Here is a 24,391-nt window from a genome sequence, read left to right as displayed (position 1 = left end):
ATGAGGTTTCCAAGCCCCTCTACCACGTTAATATTCCTCTAGCAATCTAGTTATTGATTCTCAGATGTGTTGGAAAGTCTGGAAACGTTACAAAAAGTAGTCTTATAATAAAGGGAATGTTCCATGCTTTTTCAGTTAAATTCAAAAAACATTTACTGGATACCTTGTATGTGACAGCTGATGTCCAGCACCAGAGATTGAAAAATGAATTTGATATGGTTCCAACCCTGGAGAAAATCAGTCTACTAGTAAACAAATCATTGTGCTAAACTGTTTAGTGATTTAATTACTTGAAGAGTGAAACTTATAATTTGGCTTTCATGCATCACATATGATATTTGCCAGTCTCTATCTTTAGAGGGAACTCCTGCTGGGTGGTAACCTGGATTTTCCCAGTCCCCAACTAACATGAGATATGATGGCAAAGTAAACAGGGTGATCAGGCTGTTTTAGTGATTTTTTTTTTAAAACTCAGGGGTCCTTGTTTTCCAGTCTGCTAATTATATATTTTTTCCAACCAGAAAGTCCTTCCCTACCAGCTGAGCTGTTCAGACCAAATCAGCAAAGACAAGCTACCAGAGACTTAGGGCGTCTGGGTTAAAAAGTATGTTTGTTTAATTAGGTAAATAACTTGAGAGTACTTTCCAGAATTACTGTTCTTGATCACATTAATAAATGCTGAGGAGACCATCAGTCAGTCAGTGGATAAGAGAAGCTGGAAGAAGAGTGAAGCATTGGAGTGAGCTGGAAATCATTCAAAAAGTCCTAATACACTCTATGTGCCTGCATATAAAATTCATCATCATCATTGTTTTTTGGGGCACTTACTGTTTCTCAAGCACTGCTTTACATTCATAATCCTATTTAATCTTCAAAATCACTGTATGATGTGGGTACTGCCTTCTCCATTTACAAATCAGAGAACAGGCTTAGGTAAGTTAATGAGCTTGTATGAGGGTCTCAGGTTAGTCTGTGGCAAAGCTTAGGTTTGGAAACAAGGACTACCTCACCCCAAAAACTATTCTCCTGGATTTTCAATCCTTGTAAGTTCCCTCTCTGTACCAGAATAAGTCAGCATATTGTCCATTCAGGGAGTAAAAAGAGCAAGGACCTGGTGGCCTTGTTTCTAAATAAAGGAATGGGTGGGGTTAGAGCTGGAGTAGGGGCTTTCTGCTGGCAGAACCCACACCTTCCTCTAGGACCTCACCACACAGGCTAAATTCAAGGGCCAATCTCACTCAACCTGAAGGAAAATTAATTTAGCGATGGTTACTTGCCTAGATTAATTCATTTCTAAATGTTCATTCCCCACAAAGAGATCACAACTCTGGGTCCATGGAGGCCTGCTCCTGTGGAGGAGGACGAGGATGAGGAGGCAGGCAGAGGCAGCAGCAAGTGAGGAATTCAAGCTATAAAATACAATCAAGTTCTTAAGGTACTGGGTTTTCTTCACCCACTTATCAGGCAGCCCCAGTTTTTCTCTTCTCCCTCCCACAGTTGCCTCTTTATATTTTTTGAATAAACATTATCATCTTGATGTTCCAGCTTACAGTTGGCTGAGTTTCTACACTGTCAGAGACTTGGGGCCTATTCTTTCCTTTTGCTGCCGTGGTTGTAGCTCCCTATGTCCCTTTCCCCCTCATTCCTAGGCTTCCCCTGGAGAATTTGGAGAGTTAGAGAAGGAAAAGACTCTTTTGTGCATGGTGTGCCTGAGGTCTTATGCCGTGAGCTGGCTCTTGCCCCATCTGAGCCACCAGACCCACTCTTCTGTTGTTGACACACTGTTCTCTAAAGTCCCAGCTAAGTTTGCAACCTCTGACCATGAGTTAGCAGGTAGAGCAGAGCATGGGCAGCCTCTAGGGGAAGCCTGGCTGGATCCTCTAAGTTTTCTTGACCTTCTGCATGCTTCTGCTGTTACATACATGCATTTCTTTTGAAATCTCTGTGATTGTTCATTTGTCACTCACTACCTCTAAGCGGTAGGCTCCTTAAAGCCAGAGATCTGCATTCGGCTCTGTAAGTTTAGTACCTCTTAGCCTACCAGATACTCCCAGCAGGTGTTCAACAAGTATTTGTCTACTGGTTGAATCAAACTAACATTTAACTATATAAGGATGAATCATGTAACAATCCCTAGTTTCCCAACTTTGTCTGTGGAAAGGACTCAGTCCAGGTGAAACCAAAACAAATAAAGTATGTGGTTTCCCTCCAACTAGGGAACCCATTGCCCTTAATCTCCTCCTGAGTACTGCCTTTCCCTGGATGATCTCAAGACTGACTTCCTCCACCAGAGAACTTCCTGTTATTCCTATGGAGAGTTTGTCGTCTGCTTCTTGCAGAGCTTCCTTTGAAGGAAACTTTGCATAAAGGACTTAGTCTTTGAAAGGTAGGAATTGAATAGATGGAAGGAAAATGGGAGGGCAGTATTGGACCAGCAAGCCACAAACATGACCAAATATGAAGACACGGGACTCTTGCTGACAAAAGGTGGGTATGTGGGTGGGATCAGCCACAGGGGATGGCAAGGACAGGTGGGTCCAGTCAGATGGATTTTAGAGGAGTTCTCAAGAGTCTAACAAGTTTGAATGCTAGCCAATAGGGATTAAAAATCCAGGATACGGTCTTGCCTAAGGGCAGATATTATTATACGGGAGGTGCTTTGGAAACATATGATTTTGTAGGAGGGGTTGACAAAGGAAAAAACCTCTACAAATGGAGGAAACAGATAGGTGTTCCAGGAATTTATTTGTAAGATACTAAGAACTAGAAAGGAAAATGAAGGCTAAGTGGAAAGATTTATTTTTCCTATTCATTTGCCAACGAAAGGGTTAGGATGCATGGCAGTCTTTGGGAAACAGTGCTCCCTGATTGGTTGGGTCTTTAGCAATTGTTAAGTCATTAGAGTCAGATGTTTTTGGTCAGCCCTAATTCCTCATAGCACATCTCATTGGGGTCCAGTTGGTCCATGGACAGCTGAGATTATTTGGGCCAGACCAGTTGTGAGTAACCATTGGAACCTGGAAAGGAATCTGCCTTTTGGCTCCAAATAGTCTTTTAACAACACCATATTAGCATCCTAGATTCCAGAAATGCTTCTTAACTTAATTTCTCTACCTTGAAATTATAATGTTCTTATGGGCTTGCCTGAAGTACTGCTCTCAGGAAGGTCTCTGTCACTTGTGCTAAGCACTGTTGATATTAGAAGTTGCAAACTGGCCACTAAGGTCCATAGACTTTTGTTTCGTCCTTAAGATGTTTAACTTTTTTTTTGAATTGTTGTCAAAATTTTAAAAATATAGATTTTGCATTAAAAAATTCAAATGCGGGATTCTTTTGAACAGTCTGAAGATCTGGCACCAGTTGGGCAGCATTCCCACATATGACCTCTGAAGTCTCCACCTGCTGCTCCGGAAGTCCCCACTCACCACATCATTCCTTCATTCACATGATGTGTCTGGCTCCCATAGTGAGTGATCCCTGTTTGTGTGTTCAACTGGTAAACCTTGGTGTGCTCCAGAAATTCACACATATTAGGAGAAATGCTTTACAAAGTATCTGCATATTAGATAGCTTGTACTTTAGAAATCCTGGTATTCCACAGACTTTTATTACAAACTGGGATGAAGAGAGAAGAGGGAAAGAAAACTTGTTTAAAAAAATACAAAGTCACCAGAAGTCCATACTACAATAATTACTTTTAGTGGATCTCAAGCTTGTCTTAAGTCAAAAATCTTTTACTCACATTAATGCTTTAATAGATCTCAAAGCAAAATTCCCACACATTAAATAAAATAATTCTGGCTAGTAAATATGCCTCAGAGATAAATACATACATACACACATACATGTGTGTGTGTGTGTGTTGTGTACATGCTTGTGTGTATGTAGCCATTTAGTTTTTAAACAATGGGAATAAAATGCTATGCAATTATTTTTTTCTCTTATCAAGGAGATATCATTTAAACATAAACCTGGAATACTCAAAATAAAAGTTGGAGTTACATGATCATGGATGGCAAGAAGTGTCCAGATTGCTATGGGATAATATATATTTTCAAAATCTAATCTTCAGAATAAAATAAAACATGAATAGCATGTTTTATTAATCTTGCTTAATAAAACGACTATAGTTTAAATTTCTTAAAGTAGAAGGTATAGTGAATACTAACTGGGTTAATTTTCAGAGAGATCCAGGTGCTGACTACTACTGTTATCAAAAATACGTACAGAATTGTTTTGATACCTTTGTATTTTAAGAAGAGACGGGCGGGGGAGATGCACTGCTGTTGAAAGCAGGTGTTATGTATTACATGTAAGTGACTTGATAAATATTTATAATTTTTTAAACAAATTATGCATTTAAGTTGAAATGAAACAAAAATGAGATAGGCAGATGGAAAAGTGATTTTAAAATTATAGTTAGTCTTAAAATTCAAATAAGATGTGGAAAATGGCCAGTGTTGGGGGGGTGACCTTTGGTAGGATGTATTTTGGGCCCTATTTTGCAAAAGAGAAAGCTGAGGTAGAGAAGTTAAATAATTCATCTAAATTTGCCACATGGTTGCTAAGTTGCAGAGCCAACCGAGGAACCTAGATCTCTGTCTCCAGTGTCATGCTACTTCTGTTGCCCATTACTGTCTGAGTAGGCCACTAAAATGAATACTTCTAGAACTCCCTGCTTACCACTATACATCTGGACTACTGGAATGGATTCTTAACCTCTGTCCTTTTCACCCTTTAATTTCATCCTCCTGGCCTACCAGTGCACTTATCCAATTCCCTCAATACCCATTAGCTCAAGGCCACGCATTAAAGTGTTCAACCCTATTTCCCTTCTCCTCCCTGGAAGGAGTCTACTCCATCCAGGCTATTGACCGCCCACACATATAACTGTTATTCAGGCTTCACACATTTCTTTCACCTGAAAAGAATGCCGGCTGATACCCTCCTCCCACAGCCATTCAAACCACAGGCTTTGTCTAAGACCTACATCCAGGTTCACCTTCTTCCTGGAACCCTGCACGCTTAGCTACAGTACATCTCTCCCCACCCCCTCACCCCCCACCCTCAGCTCTGAACTACAGTAGCACTTACATACTGAATGATTTCTCCGCCACCTCACAGTTTCTCTAGGCAGCAGCTGGTCACGTGTCTGATTTTCTCAGCGGGATATTGTAAGTTCCTTCCCAGGTCCAGGCCACTGAATCTTTCATGTTCTTGCATTTCACAGCCACCAGCACATCAGAGAGACTCAATAAATATCTATAGATTTTTTAACCGCTCTCTTTCTGGGGAAAGGAAAAAGACAAAAAAAGAAAGGAAGGAAAGGATGAAGATTTCTCTCTGACCATTTCTCAACAGTACACAAAGCTCTGAGGAGGGGAAATTAGATGTCGAAAACATGACAGATTGCAAACACATGGAAGCCTACAAAAGGTATATATTGTGTTTATGTTTTTGGACTCATCTAATATGGTACAGAACAAACTTTCCCAAAGTACCCTTCAAAAGATGATAATGGTTGCATGAGAAAAAAACCTGTTTCAGGATCAAATAAGTTTAGGTAATATGTGTTAAATGACATTAAACAGGTTTCTTTGCTGTGGAACTTATAGTTTTTGGTAGGTTCATGCCCATTACAAAGGACAGCAAAGAGACTACAAATATAACATTTCCCAAACTTGTTTGACTACACAATTCTTTTGGTAAGAAGAATCTTATAAGAGTAATAATCAGTTGAACATTCTTTGGGAAATATTAGAATGAACTTCCCAGTAACCTCATAGTAAGTGGTGTTCTTTTATTAACCCGTGACTTACCTTATACATATTTTTTATACACAGTGATTTGACATGATTGGTGTGGTCTTATGAAGGCTATTCTAGATCGTAGATTCCTTGTTAATATTCAGCCCAGAACTGGTTAATGGTTGGGTGTTGATGGTAATGATAGGAAAAGTAATTGGTTAAGGATTGAGAACCTGTGAGAGAAGAAGAAACCTTTCATGTGTTAAATGCCTTATTGCAGATTAACTTATTTAAACAACCTCATATGGTGAGTCAGAATAATAATTACTATTGATTGAGTACCTACTATAAGTCAGATATGGCCCTTGGGATTTTTCATGCATTTTTAAATGCATTTCTCATAAAACTTCCCAAGTTACTTATAAAGGTTTGGATATTTAAATGGCTAATTTAATATAACACAACTAGAACAATGGCAAAACCAGAATTCAAATTCTGGGTGACTCCAAAAGCCATGCTCTTTTTGATCTGTCATACTACCCCTGGTAGGGAACTCTATAGGTTGTAGATTCTTGTACATGTGTAAAAAACTTTCCTATCCAAATCTAAATATCCCTAGATACTCTCATACACCTAGAAAACTAATTTCTTTTAATTAAGTTTGTGCACGTACCAAACTTATTTACAAGTATGCGAGCCAAGTATTCCTAATGTGGTCCTGAGTTCTGAAACTTGCTCTGTATTATGCATACATTTAACAAATGCAGGTTTACCAGTAGGCCAACATGGCTTCTCACTCACATGTTCTACTTATAGCACAAGTAGTGAGAACAAAAATTGGACATAATAAATTACCCTTCTGAGACTCTGTTTATAGCCTTAATGTTTAAAAGAGCCTACTGTTTCTTTGGACACATGTTGTGTAATTTTTTTTTCCTAGCCCTGACTTCAATTCCTTTAAATGAAATGAGTGACCCTTTGGCATTACTTCTCTTAGGTATTTCACAATGAGGGGAATAAGGAAACAAAGAGGGCAGCAGAGGTACTGACTCTGAATGAAATATTCTTGATGAAAACAAGTATTTTCTCCTCCCTATTCAGATAGGAATTCTCAACCTGGAGTCCATGGTGACTTCAGGGAAGTCAGTGAATACTTTGAAAATAAAAAAGTTGATCACACCGACTTGTGTCCAGTTTTCTAGGGAGGTTGGCATCAGATTCTCAAAGGTTTATTGAACTTCTGAAAAGGTTAAGAAGCACCGTGCCTTTTAAAGTACAAGAAATCAGGAGAACCTGGATGTCTCAGTCAGTTAAGTGTCCGACTTGGGCTCAGGTCACGATCTCACAGTTCATGGGTTCAGGCACCGCATTGAGCTCTGTGCTGACAGCTCAGAGTCTGAAGCCTGCTTCAGATTCTGTGTCTCCCTCTCTCTCTGCCCCCTTCCCCCACTCACACTCTTTCTCTCTTTCACTCTCTCTCATAAATAAACATTAAAAAAATTTAAAGTGCAAGAAATCAAAAGATATACCTTCCACCAGTGTCTCCTTTATGGGCAATCATTTACAGAGGTCCTCTTTCCTTGTGAAACATCAGAACAAAGATCAGGAAATGAGGATGATGGAATGTGCAAGATAGAATAGTGAGCAAGGAATTAAGTAAAATTTTTACAGAAAATAAATATATCATATAATATAACTGGTCAATACAATATAAAGACTAAGAAGTGGTTCTTAAGACAGGAAAGTCATGTTCTAAGGAAAACGTAGAAACGAAAAACCAACAGTGTGTGTTTGTGTGTGTGTGTGTATGTGTGCACGCACGTGTGCGTGTGTGTGGCACAGGGATGGGAAAGCAGATGGGAATGTGATGATGGAGATGAAACAGTGAAAACATAGAATAATCACATGGAGAGGGGATAGACAGTATTTAATTTTGTTATATGGAGAGAGAAATATACATTTAAATGCGTCTGCTAGAAAGTAACATGAGCACTGCAGATTGGCTAGACTTAGAATTAGCAAGAGTAAGTAGGAGATTCAGTATACCCCCAGTTTTAATTTACATTCTCCTGATCTTGGGAGGATGGCACATGACCTTTAGTTCATTCACCTGTTATCCCCAAGCTGCGTACTAGTGTATTGATGGGTTCTTTCAAAATTTCTTTTGATTTTGTAAAGATCATTTTATGTATGTATTACCATATCTATCATTTTAAGCATCATATTAACATTGCTCTCCAGAAAGACACCATGGTGTACTTAACCAAAGTTCTGGCAATGTTAGTTCCTGACATTCTTTATTTTTTTTAGTTGTTTGACATTTATTTATTTTTGAGAGACAGAGCACTAGTGAGGAGAAGGGGGAGCAGAGAGAAGGGTAAACAGAATCCAAAGCAGGCTCCAGGCTCTGAGCTGTCAGCACAGAGCCCAACGCGGGACTCGAACTCATGGACCATGAGATCATGACCTGAGCCGAAGCTGGCCACTTAACCGACTGAGCCACCCAGGCACTCCCGTTCCTGACATTCTTTAAAAACAGACAAGTAGGAGAGGTAGAAAGCAGTAGACTGAGCCTAAGAGATAGGTAGAGATGAATATATCTAGAGAGCCATACCCAGGAAACTATTACTGCTTGAATATTATTGCAAAGAAATATTCTTTTTGTCATAATACATGTGTACTTATTGGTTATTTACTCACAAATATTTATTGCGTGCCTGTAAATGTCAGGGAATGGTGTATTTAAATAGCTTTCTTTTATTCTCCAATAGCCTACATGCTATCTCCTTTCAGAATGCTTTCTACAATATAGTATGCTTAAATCATCTCCAATGTCAAAGTCTAGGTTTTCCTTGGATAAGGGACACACTCTTTTAGTCACCTTGTTTTTATAGACTCTAATAAAGTGCATGACACATAGTTGGTGCTAACCAAATGTTTGTTGAATTACTGCTGGTTGTAGAAGTCAATTGAAACCTAATATTGTGTTTATTTCATTATAAAAATTCTACTAGAGCCTTAAGTAGCATTAGAAAAAAAAAAACAACAATAGATGGTAGGAAGACAAAGGAAAAAAAGAAACCTCACAAAACCATGTACATCTTCCCTTTGGAGATTTCTGGAAGTACTAAGTGAAATTTTATATATTTCATAAGATTTTTAAAAACTTCAAAACAAGAACTTGGTGTCAGTAATACACTTGGCAATGAGAGCAGCTTGCCACTAGCAAGGCTCTGCTTAAACCTGTTACATGTATACATTGAAAGTGAATCCAATCCCTTCATGTATTTCCCATCAGATAAAGTGTATAGAAGGAAAAAAAAAAAACAACATAAGTCAGCAAAAGTTAGAGCTAACCTGGACAAATCTTCTACTGTAGCAAACTCAGGGAGTAACTCCCTTGAAGCAATACATGGTGAAATAGGAATCATTTTCCTCCAGTTCTACCTACTTTAAACACTATTAACTCCATCCTTAGGAACAAAGAGGGAATTTTGGTGGGAATTAGGATGGGAGAAGCTGGACCTGATTAGGAAGATACATGTATTTAAGTATTTGCTTTCTGAAGATATTTAGTGAAGTTTCTTAACAAAAATCTGAATCAACTGTTAGTATTTATATTTATATTTTAATTAAATGTAAACAAATGGTACCCAAAGTGATTTTTTTTTTTTTTTTGTACCTGTTCTCTTCATTTACACCGATAGGCCTGTCTAGGAATTATCACTAACTTACATGGACCTTTAATCATTCAAACACGGGCCATAAAAAAGAACCAATATCCACACAATTACACATCAGTTAGAATGGATCCTTTCATCTCAATAGTCAGCTTTGTTTTAAGTCGTGGAGAAGAGTAATTGGCTGAACGTTTCCCAAGAAAACCACCTCAGCCTCTAGCTAACTGCTGTGGCTCCGGGGCAATGACTTTTTTCCCCTTTTCAAAAGGAAGCTGCTGCTTCAGCATCTTCTCCGGGAGCCCCTGGCACTGTTTCAGGCCATGTGTCAGGGGAACCCTTGATTGCATCACAGTGACGGAAGCCTAGTGCTGGCCTGCAAGAATTGAGGACTGTTTGTTCACAGAAGATCCTGAGCATAAACACAGGTGTGACATAGTTCAAGGGTGGCTTGAAAAAACCAAAAAAAAAAAAAAAACAAAAAAAACAAAAGATGAGCACTGCTGTAGGAGGGGACTTCCAAGAGCTCAAGCTATTTCTCTGTTGCTGTTTGATAGTCCTCTCCTAGCTTTGATGGGATTTAGCTAACAGTTGTTGCTTGGGCATTTTTCTCCTTGCAGTTCCTTGACTTAGCAAGATTTTGGATGGTTGAAAAAAAAAACAAAACCTCTCATATAGTGTTTTCAAGTAGTGCCACACTGAATACTTTGGAGAGAAAGCATTTTATTAATCAATGCGGTGTATGTTCTTGGTAAAATCCACAATTAAACTAGGTCACTGTTTTTGTCCTGCTAGCTGTCGATGACGTTTAGGTGTGTTGTTTGGTATGGTGACTCAATTTCCTGTAGGATAGCTGGCAAGTCCACAGTGAGGTTTTTTTAGTGGGGATGAAAAGGTCAGTCACTCGATGTCTTAGAACATTTGGGGTTAAAATTCCTAAAAGTTAAGATTTAATAATGATCCTTAAAAATTGTGGCTGGCCATATTGCCTATAAACCTAGGAATTTGGAAAAAGTAGTATTCTTAGCTCTATGCTAATATCAGCAATAATTCCTTATTTGAACAACAGTTTTATAGAACAAACTTCTTTGCTCTGTCAGTAATTATTTTCTTGGTTATTGGTAGGTAGTGACCACTCTCTAAATTTATACAATGCATGCAGAAGTGGGTAGAACTTAACATATACATGCGTACCACACTATTATTGTACCCAAATGCTGATTGTCAAAATGGCTAATTTTTGATATGAACATAAAGAAGATCTTCTGAAATAAGTTGTCCCTCTTGTTGCTATTCTGCCTTCTTAAGGTCAAGTCCCATATTTAAGTGTATGATGTCTTGAAGCATTGAAACTTCACTGAATTACTTTTCCCCCATGATGATTAAAAAGTAAATACTGAAATAGAATATGTGGCACCACATTCAGCTATGCCCAAGACCTGTATTTCTGAAAAGTTTGAGAAGTTGGTGAAGATGAGGAGAAGATTACTTACACTGGGAAGATCCCTTTGGGGCTCAGACTTTGAAAGATATGGAGTGAAGGGAGAGGAACATGGAAAACCAACCCTTAGAGGTGCGGAGAGAAGATTCCTGGCTTCTTTATGTTGCCAGTGACTGGAGAGATGGCAATGAACAATGGTTTTGCATCTCTAACCCACTGGATGTGCTTACTATAGACAACTCAACCTAAAATAAGTTAATTTCCTTTCTAAATGTCCTGCATCCTTATTTTATGCAGTAGAGGGGGAAAAAAGCAAAAACAAAATAAAACCATATAGTAGACATACTACCATTTCAACTAGGTTATTCTATACTTGCATATGGAAGGTATTAAGTAAAATGAAATTGTGTTATGGTCATAGGCTTAATTATTGTTTGTGATCCTTAGGGTATGGGATTACAAGGGACTTTCTACGTTGTGTCATGTTTCTCTTTTTCCATTTTTATAAGAATCATTTAATATTTTTATATTCTTATAATCAGGGAAAGGCTACACAGATAAAATACTTTATTTTTATTATTTTAAATTGTCTTTAAGGTTGTTACTTTTGTTAGGGGAAATAAAGGTCCAGTCTTACTCTTTAATTTACCTTGCAAGATTTAGGCAGCTGTTGGTGCACCTAAAGTATATATTTACAGAGATTGGTGCTTAAAAGAAAAAGGAATAAAAAAGACAAATTTTAACCTAAGTCCCTAAAGTGAATACCAAACAGTCCAAGAATCCTTGATAACAATGAGCCATGTAGCAGATGTAGCAAATACTTTGAAAGTTATTCTAACTTTTGCAAATGCTGTATTAAAACCTATCTGGTAAATCCCAGGAGCCAAGATTCAGTGTGCGAAGTTCTTTGTTGTCCCACTGATCTTTTATGGAGTCTAAATTTCAAGGGCAGAATTTCTTCCCCTTCAATTCCTGTAGATTTGAAGACAAAGAAAAGGGATCTCACCGACTTCACTTAAGCTTTTCAGTGTAGTCTTTGTAATTGACAAGGACCAAGTTTTTTAAGATGCGACTGGAGTTTGGATTATTTTCCCCCCTGAAAGTTTTGTTTATCTGCTTGCTAATGCGGTAAAGTTGTCTGCAATTGATCCTTTTATGTAGTCTGCCTGTGGTCCCTAGGGTCAGCTTTTGTAAATGGAACCAGCTTCCATATGATACCTTTGGATATGGTCTTTTCATTTTCTCACCTTTGTAGTTTTTTGTGCGCAGGGTGGGCAGAAACACCCTTCCAGGCTTCTTCCTTTGGCATTACAAGATCATCCTGGTCTCTGATTTGCAGTCCCAAGCACGGAGGAAGCATGTATGCAGGACATGTGTCACCTGCCCATATTATATGGGCATTCACATTGCTGTTCCTTTAAGAGAACTCTTAGTTCTGAGCGTGAAAATACAGCATATTGTCAAATCTGTAAATTCTAAAGCCTCCAACATTGTTTTTGTTTGCTTCTTTATGTCCACGCCAAAATGTAGAGGCCTGGTACTTAGCAGGGGCCGGGCTGCGTACTGAAAGAGTCTGGTTTCAACAGAAAGAATTTTATTCCCATAACTACCCTGTCCCCTTGAAGCAGGTAAATCCTAAGTCTTCAGAAACGAAGCTTCAAGAATCCTAAAACCCAAACCCACAAAAAACGATCGCGCGGGTCCTAAATAACCTTGTTTGTGCCGCCCGTCGGACTCTCCCGCGAAACCTCGCAGGTGGCAGCCGACGGTGGAGACTTGGAGGCTGGGGCAGTCGGGGCGACCGGGAGGGGCGCGCGGGGTCCCCGTGGGGCAGGTGCGCGACCGCGCGCCCGCGCGCGCGCGCCAGGTCCCGCCTGAGCCCCGCGGCGGGCGCGACCCCGGGCGGCAGGCGCTCCACGCCGGGTTTTGGGCCGCTCCCCCTCGCGCAGCCCCACAGCAGCCCCACAGACACACGCGCTCGCGTCCGCGCCTCCCGGGCTCGGCTAAAGAGCGAGCGGCGCCGGGCTGCGCGGGGTGATGCCCCGGCGAGGCGGCGGGGCTGTCGGGACTGGGGCTTCGGGGAAGGCGGCGGCGGGGGGCGCGGGCGGGCCTTGGCAGTTGGCAGGCTCCTCGTCAGGGAGCTGAGGAGGGGCCAGGCGGCGGCGGCGAGGACCGCGAGGGGCGTGAGGGGGAGTGTTCCCGGAAAGCCGCGGCGATGGAGCGGCGCTGCGCCGGGCGCCGGGGGAGTTGAGAAAGAAAACAGGAAACGTGGTGGCCGCGCACCCGGCCGCGGCTGATTCATTCTCGTCGTGAGAAGGCTCGGCGGGCGGAGCGGGAGCGGGGACGCCGCTCGGGCCGGCCGGCGACGAGACCCGGCCGTGGACCGGGCGCTCCCGCCACGGGGCTGGCCCAGAGGCGCGCGCGCCGCCCCCTTCGCCAGCCTCCCGGGGCCGGCACTCGGGCCCGCCGCACCGTCGAAGAGTCGCGCCGTGAGGTTTTTGTCCGTGCCTCCGTGTAAAAGTTGGCCTGCCGCGCTTCGTGCGCCCTCCCCGGACGCGGGACTGAGACGCCGAGCTGGAGCAACCGTGCTTCCCCGAGGCCGGCCGCCCCGCTAGCTGAGCCTCGGCCCCCAGCGCGGTGCCAGGCTCGGCACTATGAAGGAGCAGCCCTCATGTGCGGGCACCGGGCGTCCGAGCATGGCGGGGTACGGCAGGATGGCCCCCTTTGAACTCGTTGGCGGCCCCGTGAAGCGCTTGAGAACTGAGTCCCCCTTTCCCTATCTCTTCGCAGAGGAGGCCTACCAGAAACTGGCCAGCGAGACCCTGGAGGAGCTGGACTGGTGTCTGGACCAGCTAGAGACCCTGCAGACGAGGCACTCTGTCAGTGAGATGGCCTCCAACAAGGTAAGCCCTGGCTCGGCCTCTCACCGAGGCCCCTAGACTGGCGGTTCCCACGCCGGTGAATTCGCCAGCCCCTGTGGTCCTGAGAAAGACGTGCAGGGATTTTGTCACGCTGCATGGTGGCTGTTCTGCTCCCTTGAAGGGAGGTTCCTGATTCTGTGCCTTCCCTGTCTCTTAACGTTCACTCCACACAAAGCAAACATTTTGCAGAAGCAACTTTGACATAGTTTGACTGCAGTACTCCCAGGACACAGTGAGTGGGGGTTTTTCTTGGATGGGAGGGCAGTGGGCTTGTAAGTGACACTTTGCCCTTGCAGCAGAAACCCAGGCGGGTCAGTTGGCAATGCATGCTTAAGGGTATTCTTGGGATTCCCGGTTGGAAATAGAGTTGCTGGAGGTCACTGAAACCTCTAGGATGTCACTACCTATGGCACTCACACTCCGAGTTCCCTGAACTTAGAACTTCACCTCTCCTTTATCTAGATGTCAGGGTACGTTGTGAGAACTGAGCCTTTATGTGTTCACTTAGCCTTCGGTGTCCACAGGAAATGTCAGGAAAGTTAGAAAGTTCGTTAGGATCATTACCTTTGCTTTCATGAATCTTGGACAGACACCCAGTTTTCTGAGGTCATATAGTTACAGTGATGTTTCAATGGGTCGTTTGTGTCATATGCCGAAGTGTTGGTCTTGATGGCCAATGGAGTTTGGGGGACTGAGAAGTCACCTTCAGCCTGAGACAGCCTTAAAGCAAGGTATAGTGTTATCAGTTTTACTTTATTTTTTGGAATTCCTGTGTTTTTTTGTCTTTAGTTATGTAAGGAAACAATTGGGATGTTGTATGTGTTTAATGACTATTTGGCTCAGGATAGGAAAGGAGGCACATTCACGTTGGGTGCAGATGCCTGAGGGAGTCAACCAGTAAAAACTGGTAACTTTGTGTGGCAGTTAGAAACAGTTGTCCCTTAAAGACATTTAAACATCTTTGGCCACCTATTTACAAGGTCAGGAAGGTTATACCATTTTATGGTTTCTCTTTGTGCAGGTATCTTTAAACGAGTGATGCTTTTCCATAGCTTATTGTAGTTTTTATCCCACCTGTTTTTTTCCACAATCAGTGTTTTATAATACCATAGCATATCAGCCCCTTGATTGTCTTCTCTGTTGACAATGTTTATATAGATAGCGCTGTTTTCACAGTGAAAAGTTAGCTTCAAATAAAATAAAGAGACTCCTCACACACTGTCTATAGGCACTAACCTACCCATAAGCATGCTGACCTAACCCACATGCACAGTGTTGGTCAAATCTGGGTTTTATGCTTGTTTGGGATTTTGGTTTTTGTTATTTGGGCCTCAGTTAGAAATATGGTATGGCTTCTCATCAGAATAAGCCATCATTGCTCTCTTACTCCCTGCTGTGGTATCAGGTGCCATTGTGCTCAGCTGGCTAACAAATTCTTAGTTCATTGATTGATTTTATGATATACGAATCTTTTTTTTTTTTTTTTTAATAATTTGACCCATAATAGCAGTAGACTATACCTAGTATCTTCAGCGTCCTACATGCTGAATGGGACCATTCTGCAGTGGGGTTGAGTTCTTAATTCTCTTGTCTGATTAATTGTACATAAAAAAAAAGAAGAGCAGAATCTGAAGGCACCTCAAGGGATATGCACACATTTACTTATGTTTTCAAGATGATTTGACAGTACTTTTTCAGAGAAATGATCCTGAGCGGCTATAATTACTTTCCCCAGAAATCCATACTCTTAATGATGAGACCTGTGTTTGAATTTAAAAATTAACTTGAAATCTAATAATGTGTTATAAGTGACAGCAGCTGACAAGTAACTAGTTTATCTATACTTCAAGATTTTAAAAAATACAGCTCTAGGTCATAGTAATTGATCAAAATGATTTCTTTCTTTATGGCACCAAATAAGACAGGAATATATATTTTTTAATCTTCGTTGTGAAGGCACCCAATTAAACTTTGAGTTAATTTATAGATTTAGTTTAAAAGGTGTGTTTATTTGGTTGAAGTGAAATGCAGGTTAAGTGAGAAAAGACGTTTCAAAAAGGTAGTGATTCTAGCTGTTTGTGTCTTGTGGTTGAAAGATTATTGAGAGGACACTTATTTTTAACATTAAAAAAACTCAACTTGGCTGAAGCTGTTGGTTAACCTTTTAATTTCTTAGCTATCCATTTCCTTTCTTTAACCCATTCGTTTTTAAAAGAATGCTACACTTGTGAAACTTTTTGTGGGTGAAAAAGGATTAACATAGAAGGAAAAAAGAGCTCTTGGTGAATGTTGTATAGTCACCCTTCTGCTTGATAACAAGGGCAGGAATAAGTCCCATCCACATGAGATGTAAACTGAGTGGGAGCAGCTGATCTTAAGGTCCCCGTGATGCCCAACCTAAGTCTGAATTGGAGATGTGACAGCTTGCATCACATATCTCTTGAGGATGAATGAATACATCTGCACCATTGTTTTCTGGCTTTCAGTTGTGTTACTATCCATTATTTTAACATGCACTTCTTTGAACCAGCCAGTGTTTTCTGGTTATTGTCTTTCTGCCTTTGAAAAATCCTGACATTTTTAGGTTTTCTTCTCACTTGGATTTTTTTTATTTTAATAGTATAAAATAACAATAAAAATACTAGTAAGGTCATGAATTTTAAGTGATTATAGAAAGAGAATATTTATTGTAGAGATAGATTTGGGTATTATGAAGAAGGAAATTGATTTCTCCAACCCATTCAACCAGTTGGGTTAACAGATTATTTCTGTGTTTTTAAAAATCTTAATTAAAGAAATCCAAGTTATTTGCAGTTTTAAAATGGTGCTTCAGAAGCAACTACCTGTGTTTCCTGATTGCTATTGTAATGTGCATAATACTTACGGATGCTACTGAGGCAGGAAAATTATTGAACTCTTGGCCAAGGCCAACGTTGACTGTAATACATGTAGGATGTTTGTACCAAGTAGGGTAAGAAACTCCAGATGGCATTTAATTTGAGTGATTAAAACTACAGCATTTACCCTCATAAGCACATTAATCTCCTTGAGACTTGTTCATATTTCCTTTGGAACCTCATTGCTACAGTTGAGGGAGGTTTTGGTAAGGTCTCAAAGCTTTGTAAGCAGACAGACCTGGAAGTTAAATCTTGGTTTTGTTCCTTGCTGGCTGACGTACGTTAGAAAAATGACTTCAATTTTTTAGCTTCAGTTTACTTTGTATAAGATCAGCACAATAATATCCATTTGAAAGGTTAATGTAAGAGTTTGACTATGTATATGTATATATATGTATATATGTGTGTGTGTGTGTATATATATAACAGCCTAGCTCATAAATAGTTTGTGATAGTAGGCACTATACTTGTTATTACTGGTATTAATACTTAAGATTTAGGTAAAACTTCCTTGATTGTTTTCTTGGCCAAAATATGTTTTGTGTTTTTTTACCATTTCAGTTGTAATTTTTGCTTGACATTTTAAGTTTCATGGATTGTTACAATGCAGTCCTTAGATAACAGTCTTTAGTACACATGTCTATGTTATTTTAAAATGCTTAGATAATACACAGTTTTTGGTATAGTATTCATATAAACATTTTGAACTTCAAATTAGAAGTCTAGTCTCTTCTTAAGTTCCAGTTACAGAATCCAGACAGAAGTGCTAAATAGTTTTTCTCTTTTACTCTAAAACTAAAAACACAGCGCTTACTAATTCTTGGAGCATGTTAAACATAAATGGACTTGGTGGAAACATTTCCATTCTTTTGTACAGAATTTTCAAAGCTAAAATACCTTATTTTGTACAGAATTTGCAAAGCTAAAATACCTCATTAGACTGTTTTTAAGGCAGGATAGTTTCACAGTGTTTTTGGCTACCTTTCCCTCAAGGAAAGTAACTTGAGGATGTGAGGAGGTCAGGCCAAGAGTCTAAGCTTCAGGACTTTCAAAGATCATGCTATGGAACCCTGTCACTTCATCCTCCTGTGACCTAATAATACATATTTCAGAAGGCCTTCAGTGTCTCTGAGTGCAGTGATGTTTAAAAGAGAAAACAAAATCATTTTGATTTCCTCCTAAAATATACCACTATAAAAATATATTTTGTTTCTCCTCTCTAATTTGGGGGCAGTTTCGAGGCTTGGCATTGCTGGAAACGGCCGTGCTTCAAGCTGTGAGTCTCTTGAAGTTAGCATTCAAGCATCCTTCCAAGAGACTTCAGGTTTTTCTTTAGTTAATTCTAGATATGCATAAGCCAACTTTGCAAATGCGGTCATGACCTCTTTACGGAATTTATTTTGTCTATTTACTTTTTAACCAACGTCTCTATCATGTTTCTGTTGCCTATAAATTAATTGCTTTTCTGGGGTGCTTGTTCTTAGTTCTTCTGCTGTCTGCTCCCCCTGGTGCTTTTGAATAGTCAGTGCACACATAAAGTATACTAGAGCGTTCTGTGACTGCTGATATTTTTTCTTCTGGGCAAGAGAGATGCTGGAATGAATACAGAATGTTCATAGGAGTGGTTAAATCCTAAAATATTTCAGCATTACATGGATATAACTCTCAGAACAGAAATAAATGTTTAACTTTTGCTAAGAAAGAAGCTGAAAGGCATTTTAATTTTATGAAGAGCAAATACCAAATAACACATATTTTCTACATTAAAATATTAAAATTTACTGATAGTGTCATAAGAGGATTGTTAAGATGACTAACATAAAATCTTACATTTTAAAAGAAAGTATCTTCTATAACTATAGAAATTCAACTTTACTAATGTCTGGAGTTTGCTGTCTGCTTTTTCATCTACTTATTAAAAGTAGATGTGGCAAAGATTTAGGTAGTTTATATGCAGTGCCTTAAAGTTAATATGGAAGATTGAGAATGTTTATTTTTATGGTCACCATTAGGAAAAAAAATACTTTTTTGCTTTTTTTTAAAGTAACAGTAGAAAGCAGGAAATACTTTTAACAGAAATTTTCATTTTTCATTGAATAGTAAAGCCCTTACTTAATTTTAATGTTTAACTTAATGAAACACTAAACATTAAAACAAGTCTTAATTTGTCTCTATTGTCATCAACTCCATTTTTGTGTCAGTATTTAGTGTCAGTAAGCTTCAATATACCTAACATTTAATTATCAAAAACCTCCAATTTTTGTGATTCAGTAAATTAGTCATTACTAGAAAAATCACTTTCATTTATTACATTTTGATTTAATTATAGGATAGTGGTGACTTTGGCCTGAGAGCATAATGAACTATGTCCTTTTTTTTTTTTTAATTTCAAAGCAAGAATAAAACACTACTTTTTCAAAGCTGTGGTCAGATTAAACAAACTCTTTTCCCAAGTAATAAGGATGATAGACAATGCTATTGTTCAATTTAAGAAGATCCCTCTGAGAGTCACACAGATTGTAGCTATTACTTAAGATACACATATATGGCAGATGCGAAATGTTGATAATGTAATGATTTTCAGATTATCCCGAAAGTATGTAGAATCTAATTTTCTCTTTTATAGAAAGAGGCCAACCGTTTAAAACTGGAAATAGCTGGAGTTTATTTTGTGATGGCCTAGCTTTGCTGAGATAGTAGGGCCGTGCCTGGCTAATCGTGATCATTCAGTTGGCACTATTAGTCTCAGATGTTTATCAGAAATAGAATGGGCAACCCTTTATTTTAATATTCACAGTTGTTTTAAGAGACATTTTAAGAAGTTATTTTATTTACACTAACTGAGAACGGGGACGGGATTTCTTTCTTAAACAACAAATACTTCTGTAATATTTATTAGAAAACTAGTTACACTGGATTACCAACTGCAGTAGTAACAGGTTTATTATTCTTTACACTTAAAGAATGCTTTATTTTTAATGAAGTATTTTTCATTGTTATCATTGGTTAGTGTTCTGGACTTTTTGTTATTGTTTTGCCATACTTTGTATATGATGAATGTGAGTGATACTTCCTCCCTTGCTTGCCAATGTACACCAGTGATTCTTTATAGAGTGGAAAGAATATAGATTTTTTTTTTTCGTTAGGCAAGCTTGGTTTCACATTTCAGCTCTGCTGCTTCCGACCTAATATTTGGGGCAACAGGTGTCACTCCCTGAATCTCCACTTCCTCATTATACAGGGAGATAATAAAGGGGAAAATAAAATTGAAAGGTTGTTGACATCATTCGATATAATGTATGCAAAGCTCACTTTGGTGCATATCACATACTGCATGCTCAACAAATTACATGTAATTTATTCTATGCCTAGCATATACTAAACAAGAGAGATAAAGAAAACCCTGTGTAATATATTCTTTGCAATGTAACAACATAATATTTCTTACAAGAAAAACCTGACCTTTTTATTCTGTCGTAAGTCTAAGTTAGTGTTGCTCAAAATTTGTGGTTTCTGTGTATATCAAATACGCTATATGTTGAAAGTTTTTATTTGAAGTATTTTTAAAATGTAAATACCCATCTGAGTGCTTCATTCTTAATCAAGGATATTTATGAAACCATGGGTTTGGTGTCCCAGCTATATTTTTTTCCAATATACACTTTTTAACACACATTAAAATTAATTTGTGACAAAGTGAGAAAATGTTCACCCATGTACCACTTTAAAGCATTTTGCTTACCCCTCACACATGAGTATACTTTTGGATATCCTAAGCAACAACAAGAACAATTTTAGGAGTCATCTTTAGTGAGAAAGATATGTTTTAAACAACCCATGTTTTGCCTTCTCTGCCATTAATGGGACCTCCCCACTGAAGGAGAAAATGCCAAACTTCATCAGCAGAAATCTCCCATTCATTAGAGATTCATTCCTCAGGCAGAATGGTCTGGATTTGCAGCACCCTTCTGTAGCTAGACTACCTGAGCTGGATTCACTCTCTGCCTTTTACTAGGTGCAAATTGGACAGCTTACCTTCTGTGCTTTGGTTTCCTCATCTGTTAAATAGTTGGTATGACGATTTAATGAATTAAAAGACAGTAATTGTCTAGACGGAGTCAGAAACATTGTAGATGCCCAATAGTGTTAAGTCTTTCGTTTCCATCCAGAAATTAATAGTGTCTTTCTTTTCTTATTTTGTGAGGTGAGGGCTAGAGAAGGTGTTTATTTGCTGTCTTGATACCTATACTTGTCATGAGCTTTTAAAAGGCAACAGTGGCCTAATGATGTTGATGTAAATCAAAGAATACTGTTGGAATGTTTCATTGGCTCTTCTCTCTCTCAGTGACCTTTCAAGTAGTTTAACTCTGTTTTCTTTGTGTAATTTTACAGTACAACTCCTCAAACTGACACGAAGTTTTATCATAATATCTAAAACTCCCTGGGTTTTAGAAATCTGAATAAAGTGTGGACTTCTGTTAATATTTCTAGGAAAAAGATAAAACAGTAGAGAATAGTCTGTATGAGTACTTCCCTGTTAATCCTGTGAATGAGACTGAAAATAACCGAGACACAGACTCTCTTATTAATATTTAATGTTAAGAAAATCCTGTTAAGGACATGGCTTCCCATTGCACCTCTCAACATCTTAACCATCTGGTATGTACACAAATACTTGCTTGCTCTGTCAGCTGAGAAGGCCTAAAGAAATGGCACCCCAGTAGCAACAAACACACCCAGCACCCTCATCTTGGTTTCCATTCTCCCAACAAACCAGGACTCCTTGGAAAATATTTGACTCTGGAACTGGGGCAGGAAATGAGACAGGAGCATGTTGTCATGCCAGAAAGTAAGGAGGTGCTCAAACAAAACCCCACGTTGATGGGAGCATATCAGAGGGACACAAGAGCAAACTAAAAGAGCTTCTGATTGCCAAATTCTGAAACAATTTGATCAAGAAAATAAACTATGATTGGATTGTAACCCAAAATAAAAAATACCCGTGCGTTAATACTGATAGATAGATAGATACATAAATAAATAAATAAGAATAGAAAAATCTGTGCAGAAGAATTCTATGTGGAATAGATATTCTGCTGTTAAGGAAGGAGAGCAAAACTCTCCCCTCCTGCAGGGTGGACTGTACATATTGACTCCCTTCCAAAAAGCACAGTATGGAAAAAGAATGACTCTATAATGGAGAGACCTGACACACACACACACACAGCTACCTCAGTCAGGTCATCAAAGTCAATATCAACAGTGATAAGTCAGGTTGTAGTATATACCCTTGATATGCTCTGATGAAAATAATTCTTTACATTTGTGGTCTTTCTACAAAAAACATATAACCCAACTCTCATCATGAGAAAAACATAAGATAATTCCTAACTAAGGGACATTCTACAAAACATCGGACTAGTTCTCCTCAAAACTGTCAAGGTTAACAAAAACAAGGAAAATCGGAGAAACCGTCACAACTAAGAGCCTACATTACTAAATATAACATGAGATCTTGGATAGGATCCTAGACTAGAAAGAGAACATTACGTGAAAACTAAGGACATCTGATTAAAGTGTGGACTTCAGTTAATAATAATGTATCCGTGTTGGGAGCTCCTGGGTGGCTCAGTCCGTTAAGTGTCTGACTCTTGGTTTCAGCTCAGGTCATGATCTCACGTTTCTTGAGTTCAAGGCCCATATCAGGCTCTACCACTGATAGTGTGGATCCTGCTTGGGATTCTCTCTCTCTCCCTCTCTCTGCACCTACCCCACTGGTGCTCTCTCAAAATAAATAAATAAACTTATAATAATAATAATAATAAATATAATAGTAATAATAATATAATGTATCAGTGTTGATTCAGCACCTGTGATAAATATGTCATAGTAATGTAGTGTTAATAGTGGGGGGAAATTGGATGAAGGGCATATGGGAACTCTCTGTACTTCATAGTTTTTCTATAAATCTAAAACTTTGCTAAAATAAAAAATTTATTAAACAAATCTTAACTGTCTTCTAAGGCCTATTTGGAATGTTGCCTCCTCCTTGAAGTTTTTTCTGTCCTCTCTTCTCCCATATCTCCCACCCTAGCCTCCCCTGATTAGGTGGTCATGTCTTTCCTAACTCCCTTAACTCTAAATACTGTAATATTTTTCTTAGTTTTACTGACATTATGTTGTACACTAGGTTGTTAGTCTTACTCATTTTTCCAGCACCCATAGCATTAGACAGAAAGCCTTGTTAAGTAGGTGCTCAATAAATATTGGGTGAATCATATTAATGGTATTTTGGTCCTTGCAATGCAGCTTTAAGTGTTTCTCCTCTCAGTGCTATAGAATCATTACTGATCAGTCCTCAGGGACTAAAGTTAATTTCAATTTTCTAAGCCCTAAAAACCCTCAAAGTTATTCTTTTATGGGTGTTAGCTTTAATTTTACTGTTTATCAGACCCTTTGCAAGGAAGTTACTGAAATTTGGTCAAAGAACTGAAGCAAATTTTCAGCTTAATGTCATTTGAGTCCAAATGTAAATTAATAAGTGAAATTATAATCTGTTCCTGTCTACCACAGTTTTGTGGTAGTTTTGGTAGTATTTAGCATGATCAGCATTTGAAAGCATTATTGTTAACTGTTATCCATTGTCCATCTCAGACTGAAACCTTATGTTTTAGAACTAAAAAAGTTAAAAGTGATCATTTGTCTCACTCATCTAGTGTACGTTGGAAAATGAGGCCCAAAACTTACCCAGTTACACCGGGGTAGCTAAGGAATCTCCTGACTTCTTTTGTAGTTCACTTTTTAGAGGGTCTCAGCCTCATTTAGGATCAGAGCCTTTATCTTAACTCATAAATAGTGGGAAGGAGATTATACTTTTTTTTTAATTTGAATGTGTTAATAGAATACAAGCTATATTTCTTTTTTTTTTTTTTAACTTTAATTATTTTGAGAGAAAGAGTGAGCACAGGAGGGGCAGGAAAAGAGGGAGAGAGAGTGAATCCTAAGCAGGTTCCTCACTTACAGCATGGAACCTGATGTGGGCCTTGACCTCACAGACCGTGAGATAAGACCTGAGCTGAAATCAAGAGCCGAATGCTTAACTGCTTGAGCCACCCAGGTGCCCCCAAGCTATATTTCTGATAAGCATGTTGGTTTAATAACTGTTTAAATACACAAACAGTGAGTTTTCTACCAGCCACTACGAGTATTGATGAGACATGGCTTCAAGCCCAAAACTAGTGCATATCAATGTATTATTTTGTATTTGGTCACATAAATTAGTACCAGATGCGTGATGTTGGTTAATGTAAATGCCATTTCTCATCTTGAATTGATAGACTCAGAGTCTATGGACTATGGTTGATGCCTTGCAAGACAGTCCTTTCTTTGGTAAGAATCCTGATCATTTCCACTTAAGCGTCTCACTTCTGCTTATACACTTGGGTCTCAGAAATTTTAGCATAGTTTATGTTCACATTAGTCTCCTCTCATTTAAATTAAAAGTTTACAATGCACAGACAAAACCATGCGGGCCAAATTGGTGGCTGTTAAATTATTCTCTTTCCTCCATACATATTTTAGCAACAATATTCTTATATAATTTTGTTCCAACTAAAAATGACATTTCTGAGCACTTTCTCTGCTAGCCTGGGAAGAAAGGATGTGTTTGTTGGCTTTTGCCTGTTAGGGAGTGTTCTGTGCAGTTTTA

At 39.1% G+C, this 24,391-nt stretch overlaps 1 protein-coding gene across 11 annotated transcripts in view; it reads left to right on the top strand.

Moving 5' to 3' along the window:
- PDE4D (phosphodiesterase 4D) overlaps positions 1-24,391 on the top strand; it is a 713,672-nt gene that overhangs the window by 646,962 nt on the left and 42,319 nt on the right. For 8 of the 11 annotated variants that reach the window (XM_027041436.2, XM_027041455.2, XM_053214565.1 and 5 more), the window contains one exon: positions 13,656-13,768. In XM_027041436.2, coding sequence (XP_026897237.1) covers positions 13,656-13,768 — 113 coding nt within the window. Of the gene's footprint in view, positions 1-1,316; positions 5,047-8,102; positions 13,570-13,655; positions 13,769-24,391 lie in introns of those variants that run through there. The other 3 variants (XM_015073826.3, XR_008297094.1, XM_053218052.1) reach the window with 3 other exon arrangements.

Source organism: Acinonyx jubatus, chromosome A1 (assembly GCF_027475565.1).
Source record: "Acinonyx jubatus isolate Ajub_Pintada_27869175 chromosome A1, VMU_Ajub_asm_v1.0, whole genome shotgun sequence".
In the NCBI taxonomy this organism is placed as follows: Eukaryota; Metazoa; Chordata; class Mammalia; order Carnivora; family Felidae; genus Acinonyx; species Acinonyx jubatus.
This window is presented reverse-complemented; position numbering and strand designations above follow the sequence as displayed.